The following is a 23,628-nucleotide window of genomic DNA, read 5'->3' as shown; positions in this document are numbered from 1 at the left end:
ATTTTCTCAATTGACGTCCCCTCCTTTCAGATAACAATAGCTTTGTCAAGTTGACACAAAACTAGCCATTATATTATTATTATTACTACTATTATTACTTTGAAGTAGCTGTCCTGGAACTCCCTGTGTAGACCAGGCTGACCTCACACTCTTCCTGCCTCTGCCTCCTGAGTAATGGGGTTAAGGGTGTGTGCCACCACACTTAGCTAAAGAGACGCTGTACCCTTCTCTTTGTCTATGAGATGGTTGAAATGAGATCCCAAGAAATTGTCTCCGCAGGAATCTCCTGCTGGAGGAGGAAAAAGTCTTGAAGGCAGTCAGAAGAGGACCTTTCTCTGAGAGGAAAAAACTGTTTGAGACGGGGAACTGAGACAATCCTCTGAGGGCGACTGGTCTCGGCTGGATGGCTTGGTTGTGCTTACTTTTTAACTTCCATTTAGAGGGAAATTTGAGGATCCCACAGATGGTCTGAGGTGGGGAAGTGGCTGTATTAAATAACTCCCTTTTCTGCCTTTTGCTATTTACTTGGCCCTTTCAATTGGCAGATGGAAGACAGGTGGCCAAACCTGGCTGTTTGGGGCGCAGACTGTAACCCTCAACTCCCGTCTCACCTTTATTCCATTTTCCTATCATTTGGCTGAGGACTATAGGCTCAGTCTCAAGGTTTGGAAGACTTTCTTTTTAATTTTTATTTTATGTGTCTAGGTGTTTTGTTTGCCTCTATGTATGCCTGTGCATAACACGAGCAGGAAGTCAGAAGGGGGCGCCGGATACCCTGGACCTGGAGTTGAGCATGCTTGATAGCCTCCATGTGAATACTGAGAATGGGACCGCAATTCTCTAGACGAGCAATCAATCAGTGCTCCTAACCCGCAATAGAGGCCGCATTCTTTACCATAGGGACTATTGTAAGGAGTGATTGAATTCAACTCCTATTACAACAGATATCAGTGGAGACTTCTGGAGAGCAAGATGGAAGAGTGACTTGATTATGAATGGGAGCAGCATGAGCGATGAACTGGCTTGGTGAGATCGGGCTCCGCAAAGCAGAAGGCAAGAAAGAGGCCTGACTAAAGCTTTTGGTTAAGAAGTTGAGAGTGAAACTGGGTTTCCGGGCGGGTCTAGATCGACATACCTAGCTTGACCTTCCTTGCCAGGTAAAGGATAAAGCTAACCCTCACAGGATGCAACTCCTGGTTCGGTACACCGGGAGAGAGTCATCGCCTTGGCACGCTATAATCCCTACACACCTCGCACGCCTTCCTCAAATCAGTTGTAGGGAAAAAAAAAAAAATCAAAGCGGTCCTTATCTGCCCCTGGCGCAGGCGGCGGTCTAGAGCTGGCTGGACTCCCAGGGCGTTATCCTAGGGCGGGGCCCGCGCACCTGCCAGGCGCCAATCATAGGCCGGCGGGCAGGGGCGCAAGCGCCACTGGCCTGGGCGGGGTTTCTTTGGGCTCAATCTCCTCTCCTATTGGTAGCCTTCTGATGACGTTAAGGCAGCTTCGGCCAATGGATATGGAGCCGGTCCGCAGGGCAGGCGGAAGTAGTGCCGGCAAGGTGGCCCCGCAGTGCCGGCGCAGAGCGATACGGGGAAGCCGTGTTGTGGCTCCTGCGTCTTGGGGCCCCAGCCGAGATGCCGCGCTTCGCCTTGACCATCATCCGCCAGTGAGTAATTGCAGTCGCCGGGAGCTTCCTGGCCTGGGTCTCTGCTGGTCCCTGGGTGGTCTTCCATGTACTTTGCTTTGCGTCCTCTCAGGTCTACTTCCCTTCCTTTTATGGCACACCACCCTGAGTGAGCATGGCAGGTCTTAAGTGTCAGCAGCCTTCCGTTTTCCCGAGGACACTAGTGTGGAGAAGCACACGATCAAGGTTTCCAGCCACTGAGTGAGGACACGACCCCGTCTACCGACTTCTCGGAGTGACCTTTCTGCTCCCTAGTAGATCCAGAGTTTGCAGAATTGCTGGGCCGCGCCTCATCTTTCCGATGCTAGTTGCCTTCTCCCTCACCCTATCCCCGTTTCTCCTCGCATCGGGGGGTACTTTTGAAATTTACTAACCTTCATAGGTTACAGTTCTGAGAAAGAAGAGAAAGCCCCAGCTCTTCTCTGTCAACTGCATCACCCTGAACAATTTTTGTTTTTAATCTTGACAAATTACATAGAGCAGAGTCCGTCCTTAGGTCACCTATGGCTTTCCTTCTCAGCACGTGTTTGCACCGCGAAGGTGGGAGGCGCCTTCGGGGTGAATAGCGGGAGAGATTTTTCCAAGGCAAAGAGAAGCTGGTTGGTGTTGGGGCTCCAGCTAGGAGCAGCTTCATAGCCTAGGCATCTGAGGAGCAGAATTAATTTAATCTTTCTGACCTGTGTCTGGATGAGCAGATTGGTGAGCACAGTCTTCCTAATCTCACTGGGTTAACCACGAGAATTAAATGGAGAAGATGGAGCGCAAGGCAGCAGAGAGGAAGATAGATATCTGGGAATTAATAACTTGTTCTTCTATAAGTAAAATTTAGCTAAAATGCAGCAGATTCTCACCTTTGTAGACCAGACTTATCAGAACCGCCTTCCGGGTGAGGTCTGCATTTCTCAAGGGGCTGAGTGACCCTTTTGCCTTCTTATGGCTCATCGACGCTTACAGCATTTGAAGCTGGTCAAACGCCTTCTCGTTTTCAATGATGCCTTCTCTGTCCAGTTCCTTCTTTATAGGAAACTAATCTCGGTAGTCACGTGAAGTGGGCCTTCAGGATTCAGGCATTTCAATGACCAACTTAGAAATCTGCTTCCCTCCTCTCTTCTGCAGCATCCTCTGTGTTCTCTGGAAAGTTCTGGGAGGGTTCTTAACTTTCTTTTTTGTTTTTGTTTTTCAAGACAGGGTTTCTCTGTGGCTTTGGAGCCTGTCCTGGAACTAGCTCTGTAGACCAGGCTGGTCTCGAACTCAGAGATCCGCCTGCCTCTGCCTCCCGAGTGCTGGGATTAAAGGCTTGCGCCACCATCGCCCTGCGGTTCTTAACTTTCTTAAGGTTAAACAGCTTTATTGGGAGCACTGTAGGCATTTGAGTCCCCATTGCCCTCTTTTTTTTTTTTTTTTTTTTTTTTTTATTTTTTGAGACAGGGTTTCTCCGTAGCTTTTGGTTCCTGTCCTGGAACTAGCTCTTGTAGATCAGGCTGGCCTCGAACTCACAGAGATCCGCCTGCCTCCCGAGTGCTGGGATTAAAGGCGTGCGCCACCACCACCCGGCACCATTGCCCTCTTTTCAATCTGAGAACATTCTGGACCCAGCTGGAAAGCTCTATAGGAAATCTGGGCTGGAGAAACTGCTTGGAAAATAAGGCGACCCCCATTTAGCCTCTTCCTGGGCGGTACCTGTGTGAATAGGGAGTTTCTTACCTTGACACCTTTGATTCACGGGTGAGTAAGGGGCATCAGACCCCAAGTAATTTGCTTTAAAGTCCCTTGGCAAGTTGGCTGGGTAAGATTTGAACCAGAGCAAATTAGCCCACTGTTCTCTGCCTCTCAGTTACATTAAAGCCCAGCTAGTGTTTGATCGTCATTTGAACATCACCAGCTTCGGGGCTGCTTTTTCTCCTCCTGGTATAATTTTAAGGGGTGCTAAGAGTCGTTTTATTTGGTGGTGCTGCATGCCTGTAAATCCCAGCAGCAGGAGGCAGAGGAGTTCAAGGCCAGCCTGATCAGCACAGCAGCGCCAGGCCAGTGAGGTCTTTTCTCCAAAGGGGGCGGGTATTCTCCTTTCGACTCAGAAAGATGGACGTGTTGAAATAAAGACAGGGCTGTGATTTGCTGCCTTCGTGTCATGGCTCTCCCAGCTGGCCTCTTTCTGGAGTAGCTGTGACAGCTCGAAGCCTCGAGGTTCAAGAACAGACCTGCTTTCAGATTTGACTGGTAGTCCCCATACTTAAACATAATGACTCATGGAAGAGTTGACTAACTGCATTGAACTGTACTATAATGCGAGAGAAATTTAAAGCAATTTCCTCTTGTCTAGCCAAATCCTTCATGAAATTTTATATTTATCTTAATTTGTTATGTTTTCAATTTTTTTCTTTAATCTGTTCGTCTTATGTGTATAGGTGTTTTGTCTGAATGTATGTCTGTGCACCATGTGTGCACCTGGTGCCCACAGAGGCCAGAAGATGGTGTCAGATTCCCGGGAATTGGAGTTCTGGGCAGTTGTTAGTTAGCCTGCCATGTGGGTGCTGAGAATTGAACCTGGGTCCTCTGGAAGAGCAGCCAGTGCTCTTAGGCCCTGAGTCATCTCACCAGCTTCCAATTTTTCTTCATATTTGGAAATGGAGGTGTGTCATTTTGGGACTAGAACACCCTGGGTTCTAAACATCAGATTTGTATTGAACTATATTTGTATTGAACGTCTCATTTGTATTGAACTATAATTTCTCATGAAAGTTACAGCGCAAGGAGGCCAGTGAGTGTTCCTACATAACAGTAGAAACCAAATTTAATTTACTTCTTTTTTTTTTTCTTTCGAGACAAGGTTTCTCTGTAGCTTTGGAGCCTGTCCTGGCACTAGCTCTTGTAGACCAGGCTGGCCTCGAACTCACAGAGATCCGCCTGCCTCCGAGTGCTGGGATTAAAGGCGTGCGCCACCATCGCCAGGCTTAATTTACTTCTTGTCTTCTTTCCTCTCAAGCTAACCTTTGGAATCTGTATTTGCAAATGAATGAATTGATTGGTAAAAGGGAGTTAGGATGGAGTTGCATTCGTGATTGAGCATCAGGTGACGTCAGGCAAGACTGTAATTGCCCTTTTATGCACACGGGAGTAAATGTGTTGTGAAAACCCCAAATGCGTGCTAGCTTCCCACGACTTCTGACTTCTTTTGTGCCCAGCCGCAGCTGTCTGTTCAATCAGAACCCTTTGAAGGGATCTAACAAGAGATTAAGCAAGTAAACCTGAGCTAAGGAACTCATTTTTAAGTAAGAAAAAGTGGTTTTATTTAAGCGGGGCCTGTCCTGTGTCTTATTTGTCCCCCATCATGTCCCATGCAACACCCCTCCCCCCACCACCCACAGAGCCTATAAATGGCTGGTCATGAGACTTCAGTTCTTGGCACAAGTGTCTAGACTCCTCTGGAGCTGGGTGTTCTGTTCCGGAAATGGATCGCCCTGCAGAATTTGAAAATGAGTGCTGTATCCATGACTCCTTCCAAATACATCTGTCTGACCTTTCCACAGCCTCCGCCTCCTCTCTCCATCATAAGGCAAAGTCTGGTTCAGGAAAGTGGATCCCTGGCGAATGCTTGCCTAGCCTTGCCCACCCCCTAAAGTAGCTTTAAACACCTGCCTCCAGGATGCCAAGACCCTTTAAAGCTGCTGAAGCTTTAATATTAAATATTTACACAGGCTTTGGGGAATAGTTCTATTTGGGGATACCTGGTCTTTGAATATTTATAAAGTGGCTTCAGTGCAAAAATGCCTGCTAGAATCTAAAAGGAACCAGTTGTGTGTGTGTGTGTGTGTGTGTGTGTGTGTGTGTGTGTGTGTCGGGGCATATGCACATTTGGAGGTGGGGATACTGGAAGTGACTTTAGTAACTGAACCTGGAGTTAAGCTGGCAGCCAGCAAGTCCCCAGGATCCTGTCTCCCCCCAACCTTCCAGCACTTGGGTTACAGGCACATACCCTCCCGTTTAGTGAGTGCCAGGGTCTAAAGGCAGGTCTTTCTGCTTGCAAAACACGCGCTCTTACCCATCTCTCTCCAGCCCCAGCAGAGATCTTGATCAGCCCACAGTTAAAAGAAGTGGCTTGCTATATCACGTTTATTTTTTTTCTTTTTACTGAAAAGAAAAATTACTAGATGAGGGGCAGTGCCTTAGAGTCACTGGAAATCATTCCAGTGTGTGTTTAAAAGAGTAGCCACTGCCACCCACAATGGAAAGATCAGACTTCTGGTGCCACCTGCAAAAGTTTGGAGTGGCAAAATTAGCAAATTTCTCTCTTTATCTGCGTGTGTGTGTATGTGTGTGTGTGTATCACTCCACTTTAAAAAGATTTGATTTTTATTTTATGTGTATGGTGTTTTGTCTGTCTGAATGTCTGTGCACCGTGTGCATGCAGTCCCCACAGAGGCCAGAAGAGGGCAGTGGATCCCCTAGAACTGCAGTTACAGATGGCTATGCATCACCATGGGTTCTCAGGAAAAGGGTCAGCACTTTTAAACCAGCCACTTCTCTAGCCCCTCCACCTAATTTTTAGAGACAAGGTCTTTGGTTGATCGTGGCGCTTTCTGATTGTGCCAGACTGGCTGACCAGGTAGCCCACGAGATCCTCTTCTCTTCAGCTCCCCAGTGCTGGCATTATGGGCCCACCTAGTTTTTGTCTTCAGGTATGAAGCTGGGGTGCCCGTGTTTGTTTGGAGAGCAGTGCACTTATAATCTGAGGAATTTCCCTTGCTCCCCATCCTTGATTTTAATTGTACACAGTGAGGGTGTGTACCCTTTGACTCTTGCTGGGAGTAATCAGGAGGGTGATAGTTCTATTTAAGAGCTGTTTTATTTCTTTAGTCTTTTGAGACAGGTTTTCTGTAGCCCAGGCTGGCCTTAGAGTCAATGTGTAACTTTGAATGACCACAAACTCCTGACCCTCCAATTTCAGGCTGTGTCACCGAACCCAACTTTTGATTCTTTGAGAGAGCTTTGCTTTGTAGCCTGAGTAGCCTGGAACTCAATATATAGCCCAGGCTGGCCTTGAACTGTCTTCTTTCCTTGCCCTCCCAAGTACTGGAATTAAAGGTATTAATCTCTAGGAAGCAGATTTTTTTTTTTTTTTATCTCAGGAGGATTATTAGTCTGAGAGAAGTGACCCCAGGCCACCCTTCCTCTCTGTTGATTAGGAGCCATCCTTGACTTTGTGCTGCTGAACTCGCGGATGTCAGAGGTTAATGTCCTTTTCTGTGGACATTTCTTAAGATGCTGCAAGACTTGGATGCTAGGTACTCCTTTATTGATAGTGGTCCGTCAATAATGGCAAAACCAAGCCCTAAATAGTTCTATACGCAGTAATTTCATTTACTGTGTATAGAATCACATGCATTTTTTTTTAAATCTACATGTTTAGGAACCAAACCAGTTCTCCCTGTTCTTACTCCTCTACCCATGCGAGACCACACTGGTTATTTATTTATAGCTTAGTTACTTAGTTAATTTTGCAGTTCTAGGCATTGAAACTGAGATCTTGCATGGTAAGCAAGTGCTATAATACCACTGAGCTACATCCCTTAGTGTCGATTGCTTGCGTTGGGTGGGTTACTCAGTCTAGGGGTTTGTAACCCACCCTGCAATCAGTTATTCCAGGGTCTCGGAGGGGCGCTACCTGGAAGGGAATGAGCTAAGACAGAAGAAGGAGGCCAAGCAGATTTGTCAAAGCCTCCGTTTATTAGGGTCATGGTTGCTGCTTATATAGGCCTGGGATGAGGACTTTGAGGGGCAGGGAAACTGGATTCTTGCCGCGTGTTCCAGATCATGTGATTCAGGTTCCTCAAGTAGGCCAAGAGGTCTCGAGTTGCCACACCTGATTCCCTGGATAGCTGGAATGTGAGGAGTGTTCTGCTAACAGATTAACAGTTAATTGGGTGGGGGGCAGATTCTGTCAATAGAACATAATTATGGGTGTGAGGTTCTCTGCAGACTCCCTAGGGTGATGGTTCCTGTAATGATTTTAGGGGGGAAATGGCTGGTGACACCTTAGAAAGCAAAACAAAACCTCATTTTATTTTTGAGAGAGATAGTCACTGTGTCTCTGACAGAAACTATGTCTGACAGAAGCTATGTAGCTATGCAGTCCAGGCTGGCCTCGAACTCACAAAGTTCCACTTGCCTCTGCCTCCCAAATGCTGGGATTAAAGACGTGTGCCGCCAGGACTGGACCTCTTGCTTTTTAACTGTATCCTTTCGGTGTGTCCTGTGCATCCAGGTGTTTTCCATTTCTCTCCTCACTTTACTATTATTTCAGCCTTGCCCTTTAGTCCTTTATCGTGGAGGTTGTTCTCTTTCCACACACGTTTCGTGTTGTGTTTTTATGTATGTGAGTGTTTCTCCAGAATATATGCATGTGTCACATGTGTGTCTGATGTCTGCTGAGGTCAGAAGAGAGGGCATCGGAGCCTCTGGGACGGGTGGCGGCTGGAATGAAACCCTGGTCCTCTGCAAGAGCATGAAGTCCCTTTAGCCACTGAGCCATCTCTCCAGTCCCCCTTGAAGTCTTTTGGACAGACTCTACATTCTGTGTTTTGTTTTTTTGTTGTTGTTGTTGTTTGTTTGTTTGTTTGTTTTTTTCCTCGAGACAGGGTTTCTCTTGTAACTTTGGAGCCCCTCCTGGAACTCCCTTCGTAGACCAGGCTGGCCTCCAACTCACAGAGATCCGCCTGCCTCTGCCTCCCCAGTGCTGGGATTAAAGGCGTGCGCCACCACCGCCCAGCTCTGTGTTTGTTTTTAAGGAATGAGCTTTGTTCATGATCACTGCATGACATGGAGTCCACAGATTGACAGTGGGTGTCTTCCACTATTGCTCTCCACTGTAATTTATTTATTTATTTTTTGGTTTTCTAGACACGGTTTCTCCGTAGCTTTTGGTTCCTGTCCTGGAACTAGACCAGGCTGGCCTCGAACTCACAGAGATCCGCCTGCCTCTGCCTCCTGAGTGCTGGGATTAAAGGCCTATGCCACCACCGCCCAGCTCCACTGTAATTTTTGAGGCAAGGTCTCTTACTGACTTGGCCAGCAAGCCTCATGGGGTCCCTCTGTCCCTCACCTCTCCAGTGTGCGTGTTGCCGTGCCCAGGATTTCCATAGTGCAAGAATCCCAGTTCAGCCCTTTTGTGGTAGTCACCTTACTGGTAGACTGAGCCGGCCCCCGGCCTCATTTGGTGACTTTTATCGTAAGTCTACCTTGCCAAATAGGCTCGCTCACCTCCCTCTTCCAGCCTCAGTTTACCTAGATACTTCCTGGAAATGGTTCCAGTCTTGTGGGTCTTCTGGTTTTTGGATTGTTTTAATTTTTTTCTAAATTATTTATTTATTATATATACAATATTCTGTCTGTCTATGCCTGCAGGCCACAAGACAGCACCAGACCTTATTACAGATGGTTGTGAACCATTATGTGGTTGCTGGGAATTGAACTCAGGACCTTTGTTTTGATTTTTTAATCCCTCAGAGTGTAGCCACAAACCAGTTGGGTGCACTCTTGGCAGGCAAGGCGGCTGGAGCCCCCTCAAGGTGTGACTGTCTCAACTCTAGAACCCGGGTTAACTCTGGGTGGATGCCAAGGGTCCGGGAATTTCTTTCTCTTCCCATCTTCACACCCAGTCATGTGCTTCTTCAGGGCGGTGACCCACAGCCTGGCACCCTGGTTGCAGTCCTGTTTGAAGTCGTCTTGATCAATCAATATACTTATCTTTAACAAGGACACCTCATCAAATGAATGTGTACACACTGCCTTTTAAATAGCTTTTTCCTCCAGCAGTTCATGTAACACTGGTTTCCTGATCCGTATACATTTGCTTTCATAAGGGAATTCTTGACTTGGAATTCATGAGTTGGGGTGGATGATTGGAAAGAAAACGTTTAGATTTGGAAGTTTAAGGATTATTATGAATGTCGTTACTCTTTGTTGTCATTTTTCTTCTTTTCAGAAATAATTTGGTAATGGATTTTCTTTCTCTTTATTTTAGTGGTGAAACAAGACTTAATAAGGAGAAAATCATTCAAGGTTAGTCTTCTCTGATGGTGGCCTAATCAGATTTGGAAGGGGAGGGACCAGTGGTGGGCACTGCAAGAGCGGGAAATTGGACTGGGACTAGGGGATGAGGGTACCATGGTAACCATGGACTTTGACTGAAACAGTTGGTCACCAGGAAGAACAAACGTCCCTGAAGTGAACGCGTTACACAAGGGTTCTCCAGTCGTCCCTGCAGGTCCCTCAAAGGGACCTGGTCACCTAGGACAAAGTTGTGCTGGGTTCTTGAAATGTGCTTAAAACCAGGTGACACATGCCAGTAATCCCAGCAGGTAGGTGCTGAAGCAGGAGGATCTCTGTGAGTTTGAGGCCCCTTGGACTTCAAGGAGTTCAAGACTGGCTTTGAAAGACCCCCCAGTGCTGGGGAGACTCTCACTCAAGTCTCAAGATAACATGACAACCCTCCCTCCCCCCGTAACTCACGAGACACTGTCCTCGCTGCAATCACAGGAGGCTTTAATGATGAGATGAGACGGGAACCACAGTGCACTGGGGCCGAGACTTATAACCCACGCAGGGGAAGAGTTCAACCCCAAGTGACCGGGAGAAGGAGTTTTTAAGGGAAGAAACCACAGCCCAGTAATCCAAAAGGGTCATAGAAAATTCCAAAAATCCAGTGATGGTCACCAGGGGGCAGCTCCCTGCCTCTCAGGACCACTCCCAAGGTCATAATCAGCTAGTTCCTAAAACAGTACAATGATAATCACAAGGGGGAAACTCCCTGTTTTTTCAAGATTATTCTCAAGATTACAATCTAACTTTATCTTCAGCTAATTCCTGAAACACAGTCACTGAACCAGCTAATCCTAGATTTTTGATTCTTCCTGCTTGGATTTTTGGCTATTTTCTTCCTGCTGGGGGAGGGGGGGGTGGTTTCTGGATTTATCCAGGTCTTTCAGCTTATTCTGTAAAAAACGATTTTATATTAGGAAATATTACATTTACAGGCTAGTATTAACACTTTTCCAAACAGTTAACTGATTTCTGTACTGACAGTGAAATTCTCTATGTTTTGGGGTGGTCCTTGTCATATTGCATGCTGGGCCCTTTATGCACGAGTCTGGCCTTTTGAGGAACATCCTGGTGAACCTCTGGGCAGATGTTGTTTCTGTGCCCTGGTTGATTCTAAAAGCTTTTGGTTTTTGTGTTGGGGTAGGAAATTCTGGGCTGTGCAGAAGCTGGTTTTCCTTCTGTGTGTCTGACTCCCTTTCTGGAGACCTATGGGTTGTGTACCTAAACCACCTTTACTTCCGAGTGTAGTGCGTGCCCACCTGAGTTATCCTTGGGCCTGGGCCCCTCACCAACCTGACCCCAGCTCCTGAACATGAATAACCAGGCACCAGGTATCCCGGCCAGCGGGATACGAATGGGTGATACCTGATAAACCTAGGGAAGGAATGGAGGGGCAAGAGACGCGAGAAATGACGGCAAGACAGTGTTTCTGATCAAGCCACCACATTTAATTTTTTCTCAGAGGCTGTTAGATTGCAAAGGGACCAGCAGGGAGGGAAGGGGTGTGTCAGGTCTGTTGGAATTCAGGCCTGGAGACACCCCTAGCTGATAGGTAAATACTGAGGGTCTGTGATTGTTGACTAACAAAGGAAAATGCTAATTGTTTCTAAAAGCCTGGTGCCTGCTGGTCTCACTAGGCTAATGTCCTAGGTCCGGAACTTGCCTGCAAAGGTCTTACTTGTGAACTTGAGATGGCTGTAAACAAAATGCAGATCTTAAAATACAGGTCCTTGCTTCCGGCAGTCAGGATTGCATTCACATTCATTTCTAGGCTGTTTGTCTCCTCCTTACTTTGTAAGCTGGGTGCTGAGTTTTCTTCCCCACTCCCCTTTTTTAAAAAAACAAGCAGTCCCACATAGCCCTTATGAGGCTGGTGAGGTAGCTTAGTGGTGAAATGTGTATTGCTTTTACAGAGAACTCCAATTCGCTTCCCAGCATCCATACTGGGTGGCTCACAACCGCCTTTAACTGCAGCTCCAGGGCATCTGGTACCCTCTTCTGGCCTCTACAGGCACTGCAGTCATATGCACATGCCCAGACCCACATCATTTACAAAAACAGTAAAATGAATCTTTAAATCCAGTTTTTCTCAGGCAAGTTTGGGCACTTTTACCCTGCTAACTTTTATGTTTAATCTTTTATTTTTTCGTTTGCTGTTGCTTCCCCCTCTTTTTCTAGCCTGTCTTCTTTGCTTTACTTTTTCTTCTTTTCGACTGCATTTGTTTCTCCCTAGCCTTCTCCTACTCTCGAGCCATAGATCTTCTCATACAGACCTTTAGATTTGTTGTGACCTCTTGTGATCAGCCTAGGCTGCTGGAACAGGTTACCACAGGCTGGGTGACTCAGAAAACACTCTTTTGTTGTTTTCTTCACCCGCTTCTGAAGGTCACAAGTCCAGGCTAAGATGAGTACCTGTGCCAGCTTGTTGCCAGTATGGCACAAGCTAGAGTCATCTGGGAAGAAGCACCCGCAGTCAAGATTGCCACCCTCAGGCTGACCTCTGGGCGTGTCTGTGGGGCATTTTCTGGATTAGTGATTGATGTGCAAGGGCCCAGCTCACCATGTGTGGTACCATCATGGGGCAGGTAGGCCTGAGCTGTATAAGAAAACAGGCTGAGCAGGTCAGGAAGCAGCAGCTTTCTGTTTGTGTTCTCGTCAGCTATAGATTGCGCCTCCCCTCAGTTCCAGAAATCAGTCTGCCGCTGTCTCTTCATTATCCCCTCCACTTTCTCTCACGGTCCTCTGGAATTCAGTTAGATGTATGTTGTAGACTAATGCTTGTATCCCTCCAAATCCCTGTGTTGAAATTCTGCCCCCCCCCCCCCCCCAGTGACTATGTTACAAGGGTCATCTCTCACAAAGGAGAGGTGTCACCCCTCCTCTGGGTGATACCCCAGAGAGTTTTCCTGTTCTCCTGCAATTTGAACTTTCCCCCACTGTGTGCCCTGGCAAAGGACCTTGCCAGAAAGAACCCTGGCATGCTGGCATCTTGACACAGAAGTTGGACCTCCAGAGCAGTGAGAGATGGGTATCTTCGGGTTATAAGCCACCTCTTCTGGGGTGCCTTAAACTAGGAAGTGCATGTGGGAATTCTCTTTTTCTTCAAATCCACAGCACATCGGTGGATTGGTCCAGCTCCTCCCAGTGCCTGCGCTGCCTTCTGAGTTATGTCTTCAGTTCTGTGTTTGAGGGCCTCACATGCCCTCATACTAAATTGCTGCCCAGGGAGGGATTTTCCTCATCAATTCCTTCATTCAAAAAATTAAAAAAAAGATTTGATTCCTTAGGAGACAGTCATATTATTTTTGGTAGGTATTGTTCATCGATTATTCTCAATCTTTTTTTTTCCCTTTTTTTTTTTTTTTTTTGGTTTTTCGAGACAGGGTTTCTCTGTGGTTTTGGAGCCTGTCCTGGAACTAGCTCTTGTAGACCAGGCTGGTCTCAAACTCACAGAGGTCCGCCTGCCTCTGCCTCCCAAGTGCTGGGATTAAAGGCGTGCGCCACCACCACCCGGCCTCTCAATCTATCTTTATCTCTAATCTCTGCTGCTGATTTTAGTATCTAAAATCTTAGTGGTTCTAAAGCCCTTGGCTGTTCTTCCTGTCTTTCATTCATGATGTGTGTGAATTCACATACAGAGTGAATGCTGAATCTATGTGTTGACCTTTTGTTTGCTTTAAATGAGTGAGAGCTTATTACCCCTTATTGAGAATGATTTTCTCTGAAGGGCGGTTGTGTTTCATTTTTCTTCTTACCTGAGACTGTTAGCCTCCTCCCAGGGTCTGTTTGGCTTTCCAGCCCTCTGTTCCACACAGCAGCCCCTCCCCCGCCTGCCAGCACGTGCTGATAACATCTGTTTCCATCCTCTCCTCTGAGGTATATAGCTCAGAGGCTCGCTTCTCATCCCAGAGGCCAGCAATGAGCAACACATGCAGTTTAATTCCTTCCTTGTATTGTAGGATGGTCCTTCATCGTCTGCTGTGCTTTGCCCCTGGCTTCATAGCATTTTAATTTAAAAATTCTTTAAATTGTATTTTAGCTTTTTTTTTTTTTTAATCGAGACAGTACTATAGTCCAGGCTGGCTTATAGCTTACAATGTAGGAAGACCTCTAATCCACTGCAGTATTCCTGTCTCAGCCTCACAAGTGCTGAGGTTGTAGGTGTGAGACATCATATCTGGTTTTATACCCACCCCACCCCCACCCCCGCAAGGGTGAACTAGAAAGGAAAGGAGGGAGGAAGAGGGGTAGCGTCAGTGCTGACCCTGTAGAGAGCAGAGTGGCATCGCCACCTGATGCAGCCTGCAGGAACACAGCCTGCTTGGGCATAGCCCATCAGGTGGAGAAATGGACGGACATAGAAGAGGGAGGAGCCCAGATGGCTCAGTAGGACAGAATTCCCCTGAGACCTCGGGAAACTTCTGAGTAGGTGAGTCTTCCCTGGCATGCTGTTTAGAATCAGCTTTCTAAGAAGCCAGGTGTTCTGGTACCCAAGAAAATATAAACTCAGAGTCAGCTATTGGGGTGAAAACTGAGAGATCAGAGAAGCAGCCATTATAATTCTTACCTCTACCAATGCTCAGACCAAATCGGCGATCCTGTCCTCAGACTGCCTCCTCTGTCTGCTTTAGACTGCTGCTCAGACAGCACTGAGCTCCTGTCTCCTCCTCCTTAGTGCTGGGATTAAAGGCACTTTGTTGTGAGGAGACCACTTGTTTGTTTTGGCTGCTCAGACCCGAAATAATATCACAGAAACTGCATCAATTAAATCACTGCTTGGCCCATTAGCTCTAACTTCTTATTGGCTAACTTTTATATCTTAATTTAACCCATTCCTAGTAATCTGTGTATTGCCACGAGGCTGTGGCTGGGCTCAATAGCTTCTCCTTGACTCCACCCTCTTTCTCCCAGCATACAGCCTAGCTTTCCCCACCTAGTTCTGTTCTTCCCTGCCATAGGCTCAAAGCAGTTCTTTATTAATCAATGGTAATCACAACGTACAGAGGAGAATCCCACATCATTATTTAATTCCACATATTGGGATTAAAGGCATGAGCCAACACTGCCAGGCTCTGTTTCTCTTTAAGACTGGATCAATCTAGCATAGCCCAGGGTGGCCTTGAGCTCATAGATCCATCTGTCCATCTGTCTCTGTCTCTGGAGTCTTGGGATTAAAGGTGTGTGCCACCACTGCCTGGCATCTAGTGACTTAGCTTTGCACTCTGATCTTCAGGCAAGCTTTATTTGTTAAAACACAAACAAAATATCACTACAATACTTTTTGTTTTTGTTTTTTTGTGAGACAGGATTTCACTGTAGCTTTGGAGCCTGTCTTGGAATTAGCTATTGTAGACCAGGCTGACCTCAAACTCACAGAGATCCGCCTGCCTCTGCTTCCCCGGTGCTGGGATTAAAGGTGTGCGTCACCACCGCCTGGCTGACATACATTTTTGAATGGCTCTATCCCCCACAGGACAAGGAGTAGATGAGCCCCTTTCTGAGACTGGGTTTAAGCAAGCAGCTGCTGCTGGTCGGTTTCTGAACAACGTGCAGTTTACACACGCTTTCTCCAGTGACCTCACGAGGACTAAGCAGGTGAGTTCGGGCTAAGTGTCTAGGCTGGTAGGTCAGAAGCTTAACAACAGTGAGGTTGAAAACCCCACTTCCAGAGCCTAAGGCTCAGTAGGGGAAGTGCCTGTCAAGCCTGACGGCTCAAGTTCAATTCCTGGGACCCACGTGATAGAAGGATGTCGGGGTCCAACCTCAGCTGGGTTTGTACCTTTCAAGGTAGGGGCGTATGGATTAGAAAAGTTAGGTAGGAGGAACAGAGATAGAAACACAGAGACATAGGATAGAACCAGGAGGGCAATCCAGTGGATACTGAGCGCACCTGCATTTATTTTCCATCTCTTATATACCCCAATTCAAAAGCGGGGGAAGAAGGCAAAAGACTGCTTTAATAGGACATGGAGAGCAAACAGAACAATTACTTGCTTCAATTCTTGAAACAATAGCCACTGTATTCTGAGTTCAGCATTCTCTTGGTCAGGCAGGACATGCAGCCCCTGCATCTTAGACCAAGTGTCCTGTAGGCAGCCACGCCCTGGGTCTTGAAGGAGCTGAAATTTAGGCTTGAATTCTCTGACATTTCGTCAAGGTGGAGCGGATCCATGCTGTGGCCATCTTAATATCTAAAACAGCAACTAACTCACTAGGCCAGGATATCTTGTTTGTAGCCACTCAGACCTTTTGTCAATAACCTTGAAAGACCAAGAGTAGGCTTAAGCTCTCTGACCTTCAGTCAAGGTGGAGCAGACCCACTTCTGTGGGCCCCCACAAAGGAGCAAATTGATTCTTTTAAGTTGTCCTCTGACGGCCACGTGCCTGCCATAATGCCCACATGTCCACACACACTCTCACAAAGGGAGTGAGGTACTGAAATCAGAGACAGAACCACAGGCATATGGGGGAGAGGGGAGGTGAAGAAGAAAATGAGCAAAAACGAGCGAAAAACAGAGCACAGCCAGCCCCAGCAGTTACAGACATGGACTTTATTATTTTTGTTTCGAATCAGTGTATTTCTGTGTAGCTCAGTCAAGCCTTGAACTTACCATTCCCCTGCCTCGGTCTCCTCGTGCTCAGGGATCAAGCCTGGTTACCACACCCATCATTAGACATAGAACTTCAGATGTTACCTTATGCCTTGGTGAAAGATGAGCCGGGCGACTAAGCAGAGAACTGGAAACAAGCAAACAGGAATCAGGGGAAAGCTGGAAAACTGACAATAAATAAGGCTGAGACTTAAAAGGAATAGGCGGCCGTTTAGAGACAGCTTTCGTGGAGAGGCTGAACTGGAGTAGGAGTGAGAAGATGGCTCAGTGGATAAAGTGGATGGGCGTCTGCAGCCGACACTAGCCATCCCAGCAACTGGGGGGCGGAGAGATCCCTGGAGCAAGCTGGCTAGCTGGATAAATCAGAACTGATGAGCTCCGGGGTCAACAGGAGATCTACCTGAATAAGTAAAGTGGAACGTAATTCAGGCACACTCTCTAGGTCAACTCAGGGTTCCCGGAGCACACCAGCACAGATGTGCATACATGTGTGCATACCACACACACATACGTGAAGAGCCACAACAAAGGGCAGCATGTCTTTTCTGTAAGGAGCAGATAACAAGCCCTCTCGGTCTGACAGTCTCTGTGCTGTCTGTGACAGCTGTTTATTTCCGTTCATACCATTATGAAATGAATGCAGTTGCACAAAGCCTATCAGTAACTGCTCATGTGGCTGAGTTCTAATAAATCTTTATTTGTAAAAGCAGGTGATAGTCTGAATTGGCCCTGTGGACTCGATGTGCATAGCATGAGTCAGGCATGAAGAGAAGCCACAAGCCCTGGGTGTCATGTATTCTGGGCATGTGTTCTGCCACCGAGCTGCAGCCCCAGCCAGAGAAACAAAAAATAAACATTTGTTTTTTGCTTTTCAGACCATATGTGGCATTTTGGAGAAAAGCAAATTTTGCAAAGACATGGTGGTGAAGTATGACTGCAGACTTCGAGAAAGGGTAACTTGTTTAACCTTCTACCGTGGATTTCAGTGAGCCATCCCTTGTAAAGCACAGATACAGTCCTCTCGTGAACTTATTTTTAATTAATATATTTTTATGTATGAATGTTTTACCTGCATATATAACTATGAACCACAGGCATGCCTGGTTTTCAAGGAGACCAGAAAAGGATGTTGAATCTCCTGGGATTCAAGTTATAGACAGTTGTGAGCCGCCATGTGGGTGCTGGGAATTGAACCCTAGATCCTCTGGAAGAGCAGCCAATGCTCTTTACCACTGAGCTACCGCTCTGGCTCTTTCTTGGGAGTTTAGAATCAACTAATATATTAATGATCTGTGTAGCTAGGCATAGTGGCACACATCTGTAATCTCAGCACTTGGAAAGTGGAGGCAGGAGGGTTGTTAAGGTGAAGCCAGCCTGTGCTACATAGACCCTATCTCAAAAAAAAAAAAAAAGAAAAATCGAGATCTAGAGATAATAGCTCAGTGGTAGAGTTCTTGGCTAGAATGTTTAGGGCCCTGGGTTTAATTCTCAGCACAGAGGGAGGATCGAGGAGAGGCTGGTAGGGGTGGGGAGGGGGAGTCTACTCAACTGTCATGTCGTACTACGTGTTAAAGAGAGCACCCTATTTAACCATGTGAGCTAAGTGTCTTGAGCTACAGAAGAAGATCACTGGTAAAAACTTGCTATACTGTGGGGAAGTTTAAAGTAAAGATAATAAAGTGTTTTCCCTCTCTCCTGCCCTCACTGTGAGTGTGCGTGAGTTTGCTTTCACCAGTTTGTATACCAGAAGTGAGTCTTAAAACTGAGACTCAGCCAGGCCATGGTGGTGCACGCCTTTAATACCAGCACTCAGGAGGCAGAGGCAGGCAGATCTCTGAGTTTGAGGCCAGCCTGGTCTACAGAGTGAGTTCCAGGACAGGCACCAAAGCTAGCTACAGAGAAACCCTGTCTTGAAAAACCAAAACCAAACCAAACTAAAACAAGCAAACAGATTTAAATTCGGGCAATTTCCAATCTAAGATCTGAACCCAGGTCTCAAGGAGCGTTGGTATTTTTTATGCCCTACGATACTGACTCCAAGCTCAGCAACATCCCTCTCAGCTCTGGTTCCTTCTGATCCTGGGTAGAAAGAGAACAGAACGGTGCGAGCTTCTAAAAGACCTTCCTCTCTCAGCTTGCGTGTGTTCTCTGTGGGTCAAGGTACATCCCAAGTTCTGGAGGAGGAAGTTTCTGCTCTGTGCCTGAGAACTGGTGCTGAAAACAGTGAGGCATGATATTGGTGGGCAGGCAGGGCCTTGTGCTGCAATCTCTCCATCTTCAGAACTGGGCAGATCCCTTGTTTGTCTGGCAAAGACCCCATCATCTGCCTGGGAGGGCCTCGGGAAGTTCTTTCCCACAGACAGCTGGACAGAGCACCCAAACTTGAGAACTGCCCTGTGTTCTGGGGCGTGGGCCTCTGCAGAGTACATTCCCACCAGCAGTTCAGGGGAGATGGGATAATAAATACGTGAAGGAAGCTGGGCTCCTTCCTGGACAGTTTTCCATTTCCAAGGGCCTTTACTGTTATAGCTAAGCAGCACCTTTGTCTAACTGAACTCTTGCAGAAGTATGGGGTCGTAGAAGGCAAGCCACTGAGCGAGATGAGAGCCTTGGCCAAAGCTGCTGGGGAAGAGTGTCCCATGTTCGCTCCACCCGGAGGAGAGACACTGGAGCAGGTATGTAGCCCGCATCTAGGTTGCCACGTCGCTGGCACATCAGTGAACTGGCTAGTGACCCAGTCACTGAATTCTGACTGATTTTGTACCCTAGCTGTTTGTGATTGACAGCCAAGTGGTTTGCAGACTTTGAAGACAGCTGCCTGCCCCCCACCCCGACACCCCCATTTTCCAAGTTACCCTGTCTGCCTCACCCACTGTGAGCCAGCAGCCATCCCTGGTGATAGAAGTACTCACTCTTAGATGATACTAAGAAAAACTTAACATGAGGTGGTGGTATAGGCAGTGTTGGCACAGGCAGTGGGGGCAGGCAGTGAATCAAGGTCTACCTCTGGATCCCCAGAGGTCTGGTCTTCATGCTGTGTGGCAAGCGCTTTGTCCACTAAGGTGTTTCCTCTTCCCTCTTTCTTTTCTTTTCTTTTCTTTTCTTTTCTTTTCTTTTCTTTTCTTTTCTTTTCTTTTCTTTTCTGTTCTGTTTTTTTTTCCTCTCTCCCTCTCTCTCCTTCAATTTTATGTGCATTGGTGTTTTTGCCATGGGTGTTGCAAACCCTGGAACTATAGTTACAGACAGTTGTGAGGAGCCATGTGGGTGCTGAGAATTGAACCCGGGTCCTCTGGAAGAGCAGTCAGTGCTGTTAGCCTCTGAGCCATCTCCGGCCCCCTCCTTTTTTCTTAACGTCTTCAGCAACTAGTGATTTTTTGAAGTCCTGTAGAAGCCTTAGGGTTTTAGCGGTCAGTTGTATTTTAGGCTTGTATTTTGAGGACACCGTTAGCTTCATTTTCTTTCCTCTTGTACTTCTTTCGTTGTAGGTGAAAATACGTGCAAAGGATTTCTTCAATTTCCTTTGCCAGTACGTCTTGGACGGGACAGGTCAGAGAGAAAACTTCTTCCCCAGAGCTCCAGGCAGCTGTCTGGAGAGCAGTTTGGCAGAGGTATTCCCTGTAGGAAAACGGGACAGTTTAGAGTTGCATCCTGATGGTGGCGCCCCAGGCTTAGCAGCCAATATCTTAGTTGTGAGCCATGGAGCTTACATGAGAAGCCTCTTTGGTTACCTCATCAATGACCTCAAATGCTCATTGCCAGCAACACTAGGCAAAGTTGAACTCTCGTCCGTCACTCCCAACACTGGGATGAGTGTCTTTCTCATAGACTGCGAGGAAGGACGCGAACCAGCAATTCAGTGTATCTGCATGAACCTTCAGGAGCATCTGAACGGAAAATGCTAAGTTTAAAGCCCTTACACTGGGAAGCTTCTGAAGGGAGTGCCTTGGCCGGTTGCTTTTTTGTCCTCTGCTCCTGCTGGTTTAGAAGCAGTTAATAATTTGTGTGATGAAGCCCCACTGGGGTCCTGGCTGTATCAGGTGATCGAGGAAACCCACCCAAAGTCAACCTGTTTTTTCTGAGTACACTTGCCATTTTCGGCAGTAATTTCGCCACTCTGTTCCATGTTTCCTAATTGTTAACGTGTGAGGACATTCAGCACTGCACAGTCGGGGACTACAACCCCTCTTTCTACATCATTTCACTGACCCTTTTGATGTCTGGATGATGGTATTGCCTTTTCAAGATAATTGGATGCGTTTTCACCAGCTTATCAAGTGCTTGCAAGAAAGAATGGTTTGTGTAATTCACTGCGTATTTGCAGTGATTGTGTTACCGTCCAAAGCCCTTAAACTGCAACTTCTTATTGTCTTCAGTATGTGTAATGTAAAATGAGAAAACACTAAAGCATCTTTCATAGAAATCAGCTCTTGGGTTTTTTTTTAATTTTTTTTTTTTTTTTTTATTCTAAAGGCTTCAAAATACAGATGAAGGACTGGAGGGACGGGTCAGTGTTTAAGAGTACTTCCTGTTCTCACAGACCCCAGTTCAGATTGCCTGTTGGGCAGCTCACAACTGCCTGTAACACCAGGGAGCCAATGCCCCTGGCCTTGTGGGCACTAGCACACACACAAATAAAGATGATAAAAGAGCATACCACTTGAAGACACGTGAGGGAGCCTCTGAGCAGAAGGCAAAAGCAGTTTTCCAGGCAAACCAGGAAGAAGATAGCTTAAATTATTACAGACTTTCCAGGTGAGGGATGAGCTAAAAATAAACCCAGACTAGCATCCAGAAGAGGTTTGGGGAAAATGGTTTTCAGAAGGAACAGACGAAGTAGCCTCCTTTCCCCCAGATGGCGCTAGAGGAAAGGGATTTTGATTGCCCCTCAGGAGTCCTATCTGAGAAAATGATTCGCTGCTGAAAATGCGGGGCTCAGGTCACAGCATCAGGGAGAGGAACCAGGAGGGGAAAATGTGGTTGTAACCCTGGACCCTGCTGTCAAGAAGTCTGACTGGAAACAGCTAGCGGGACTGAGTTCTTATTGAACAGTAGATACCAAATATAAGATGCCCCAGAAAAACAAAGTTCACCTGCAAGGGATGCACCAGTCAAGGCCTGTCCCAACCTAACTGTAAAGCACCAGGTCCTTCCCCTGTTGGGACACTTTGTGGAGCTGGTGCCAACACTTTGGAGATTGGTGACCCAAAACTAAGAGTTTATTTGGGACCCCAAATGCATGTGTACCGTGACTGAAAACATTCCTAACATCGGGAGTCCAGAATGTGGTCCTGTTCCAAGAAACTCAAGGAGTAATTAAGAAGGTTGCAGAAAGTGTGCCCCGTAGGTGACAAAGAACTTCAGCTCAGAAATCATATTAACATTTGGGACAAGAATTGTCACCAGAGACTTGAGTCAAGCCCAGGCTGTGGGCTTTGGTTCTGTTCCCACTCCTGGTGGGACAGCAGGTGTGGCGAGCTGGGTTCATCCACCGTTTCACACACGGCCGACCCGAGTCCCTGATAACTCCCTGACAGTTATTTCTCTTTTACCAGGCTGTATTTTCCCATCCCTGTGTCTAGAAGATAGTGTGTTACATCTTGAACACGCTAAAAGGAATAAAAAACTATAAAAACTGACAGGAAAAATGCGCATTGGCTAAACTACCCCAAAGCAGCATCAAAGTGTTCTTTCGGCGAGAGGGAACCGAGATTCTTTGCCTTCTCAGTATTAGCCATAAAATAGGATGTTTTTCAAAAGTCATCCTTACTCCCACCCTACCGCCACAGGCTACCAGAGGTGAATTGGCACACATCTTCCTCCTGCCGAGCTATGCTCTAACCACCCCCAGCGCCTCTACTCCAACTCAGTCATATTCAGCTATTACAATTTTTTTTTTTAGCAATTTCAGGTTTATGGAAAAACCATGCAAAAAGTAGGAAGTTCACCTACTCATCCTCCCTCCAGTTTATTACCAAAGTCTTACCATAGTGTGTTTAAAAGAAGTCTGTATCTGAATCAAGTCCTACATGTCAATTTTGTTACCATGTTGATGACTGCACACATCCTATCAGGTCAGCATTTCCTTTGACATCGGCATCACAAAGACAGTTCAGTATTCACGCCATTCTTGGGTGTGCCCAGCACTACCTGAGTTTTCCGCCAGTGTGGGCCTGTCCTGAATTTGAGCACTAGAGGAGAGTGGTCTAAAAATTAGTGGGGTTCCGAGCTGTTGTGTGTTACTCTGTGGCCCTCGATTCCATCCTCAGCACTGGGGGGAAAAACCGCAAAGGGCGAGGACCCTGCTCTTTAAAGAAGAGAAATCCATCCTCAGCCAGCTCTCCAGGGCTGCCCAGGCACAGGGCGCCAAGTTACGTTCTCTGGTTCTTTCTGCTTCTCCCAGTGTGTATTGTCCTGACACCTTTCAAATGTACACAAACACCCAAATGGATTCTTCATTGACCCATATTGTTTGGAACACTGTTTGGGAACGTATGGATCTATTTAATTGTAACCACTCTTCTACTGAATAAATAAAGCACCTTTGTTTATCGTAGGTGTTTGGTCTGTTCAGTACTCTGGGAGTAGAGTCACAGGGAAGTCTTGTGGGAGGCGGTGAAACAGCCTCACTCTGAATGTCGGGTTTAGTGATGAGGACAGATGGGGCACTCACCAGCTTGCCATTTAATAGATGTCATCCCCTGACCAGGTAACCTTATTGATGTGGGAATGATTTCTTATTAATAAACTGCCTAGGCCCCTTGATAGGCCCACCCTTAGGTGGGTGGAGTAAACAACAGAATTCTGGGAGAAAGCAAGCTGAGTCAGAGAGTCGCCATGGTTCTCCCACTCCAGACAGATGCAGGTTAAGATCCTCCCTGGTAAGCCACCTCGTGGGCTACACAGAATATTAGAAATGGGTTAGAACAATATGTAAGAGCTAGCCAATAAGAAACTGGAACTTATGGGCCAGGCAGTGTTTAAATGAATACAGTTTGTGTGTTGTTATTTTGGACATAAGCTAGCCAAGTGGCCGGGGTGCTGGGGACGCAGCCCCGCCGCTCCTATTTCAACACCCTATGGTTTGGGGGTCTGTAGTTCATGGCAGGGAATGGACAGAGTGGAACTTTTGTCCTCAAGCTAGGAAGTTAAACATGAAATCAAGGTCCTGGAGTCCACCATCCTTTCAAAGACACTCCTTTTGACCTAAAGCCTCATAAAGGTCTCACTGCCTCATAC

At 46.9% G+C, this 23,628-nt stretch overlaps 1 protein-coding gene across 1 annotated transcript; it reads left to right on the top strand.

Moving 5' to 3' along the window:
* Window positions 1-1,543: 1,543 nt before the first annotated feature.
* On the top strand, window positions 1,544-22,941 carry Tigar (TP53 induced glycolysis regulatory phosphatase). Its single transcript, XM_050122000.1, has 6 exons — window positions 1,544-1,666; window positions 9,705-9,742; window positions 15,255-15,376; window positions 17,268-17,345; window positions 18,957-19,067; window positions 19,878-22,941. Exons 1-6 carry the CDS (start codon window positions 1,635-1,637, stop codon window positions 20,292-20,294), a joined length of 798 nt encoding a protein of 265 aa, XP_049977957.1. The 5' UTR covers window positions 1,544-1,634; the 3' UTR covers window positions 20,295-22,941.
* The last annotated feature ends 687 nt before the right edge of the window (window positions 22,942-23,628 follow it).

This window comes from Alexandromys fortis, unplaced genomic scaffold (genome assembly GCF_014885135.2).
Source record: "Alexandromys fortis isolate MF-2015 unplaced genomic scaffold, M_Fortis_MF-2015_v1.1 scaffold_208, whole genome shotgun sequence".
NCBI classification, from domain to species: domain Eukaryota; kingdom Metazoa; phylum Chordata; class Mammalia; order Rodentia; family Cricetidae; genus Alexandromys; species Alexandromys fortis.
The sequence above is the reverse complement of the archived record's forward strand: the minus strand, read 5'-3'. Positions and strand labels throughout refer to the sequence as shown.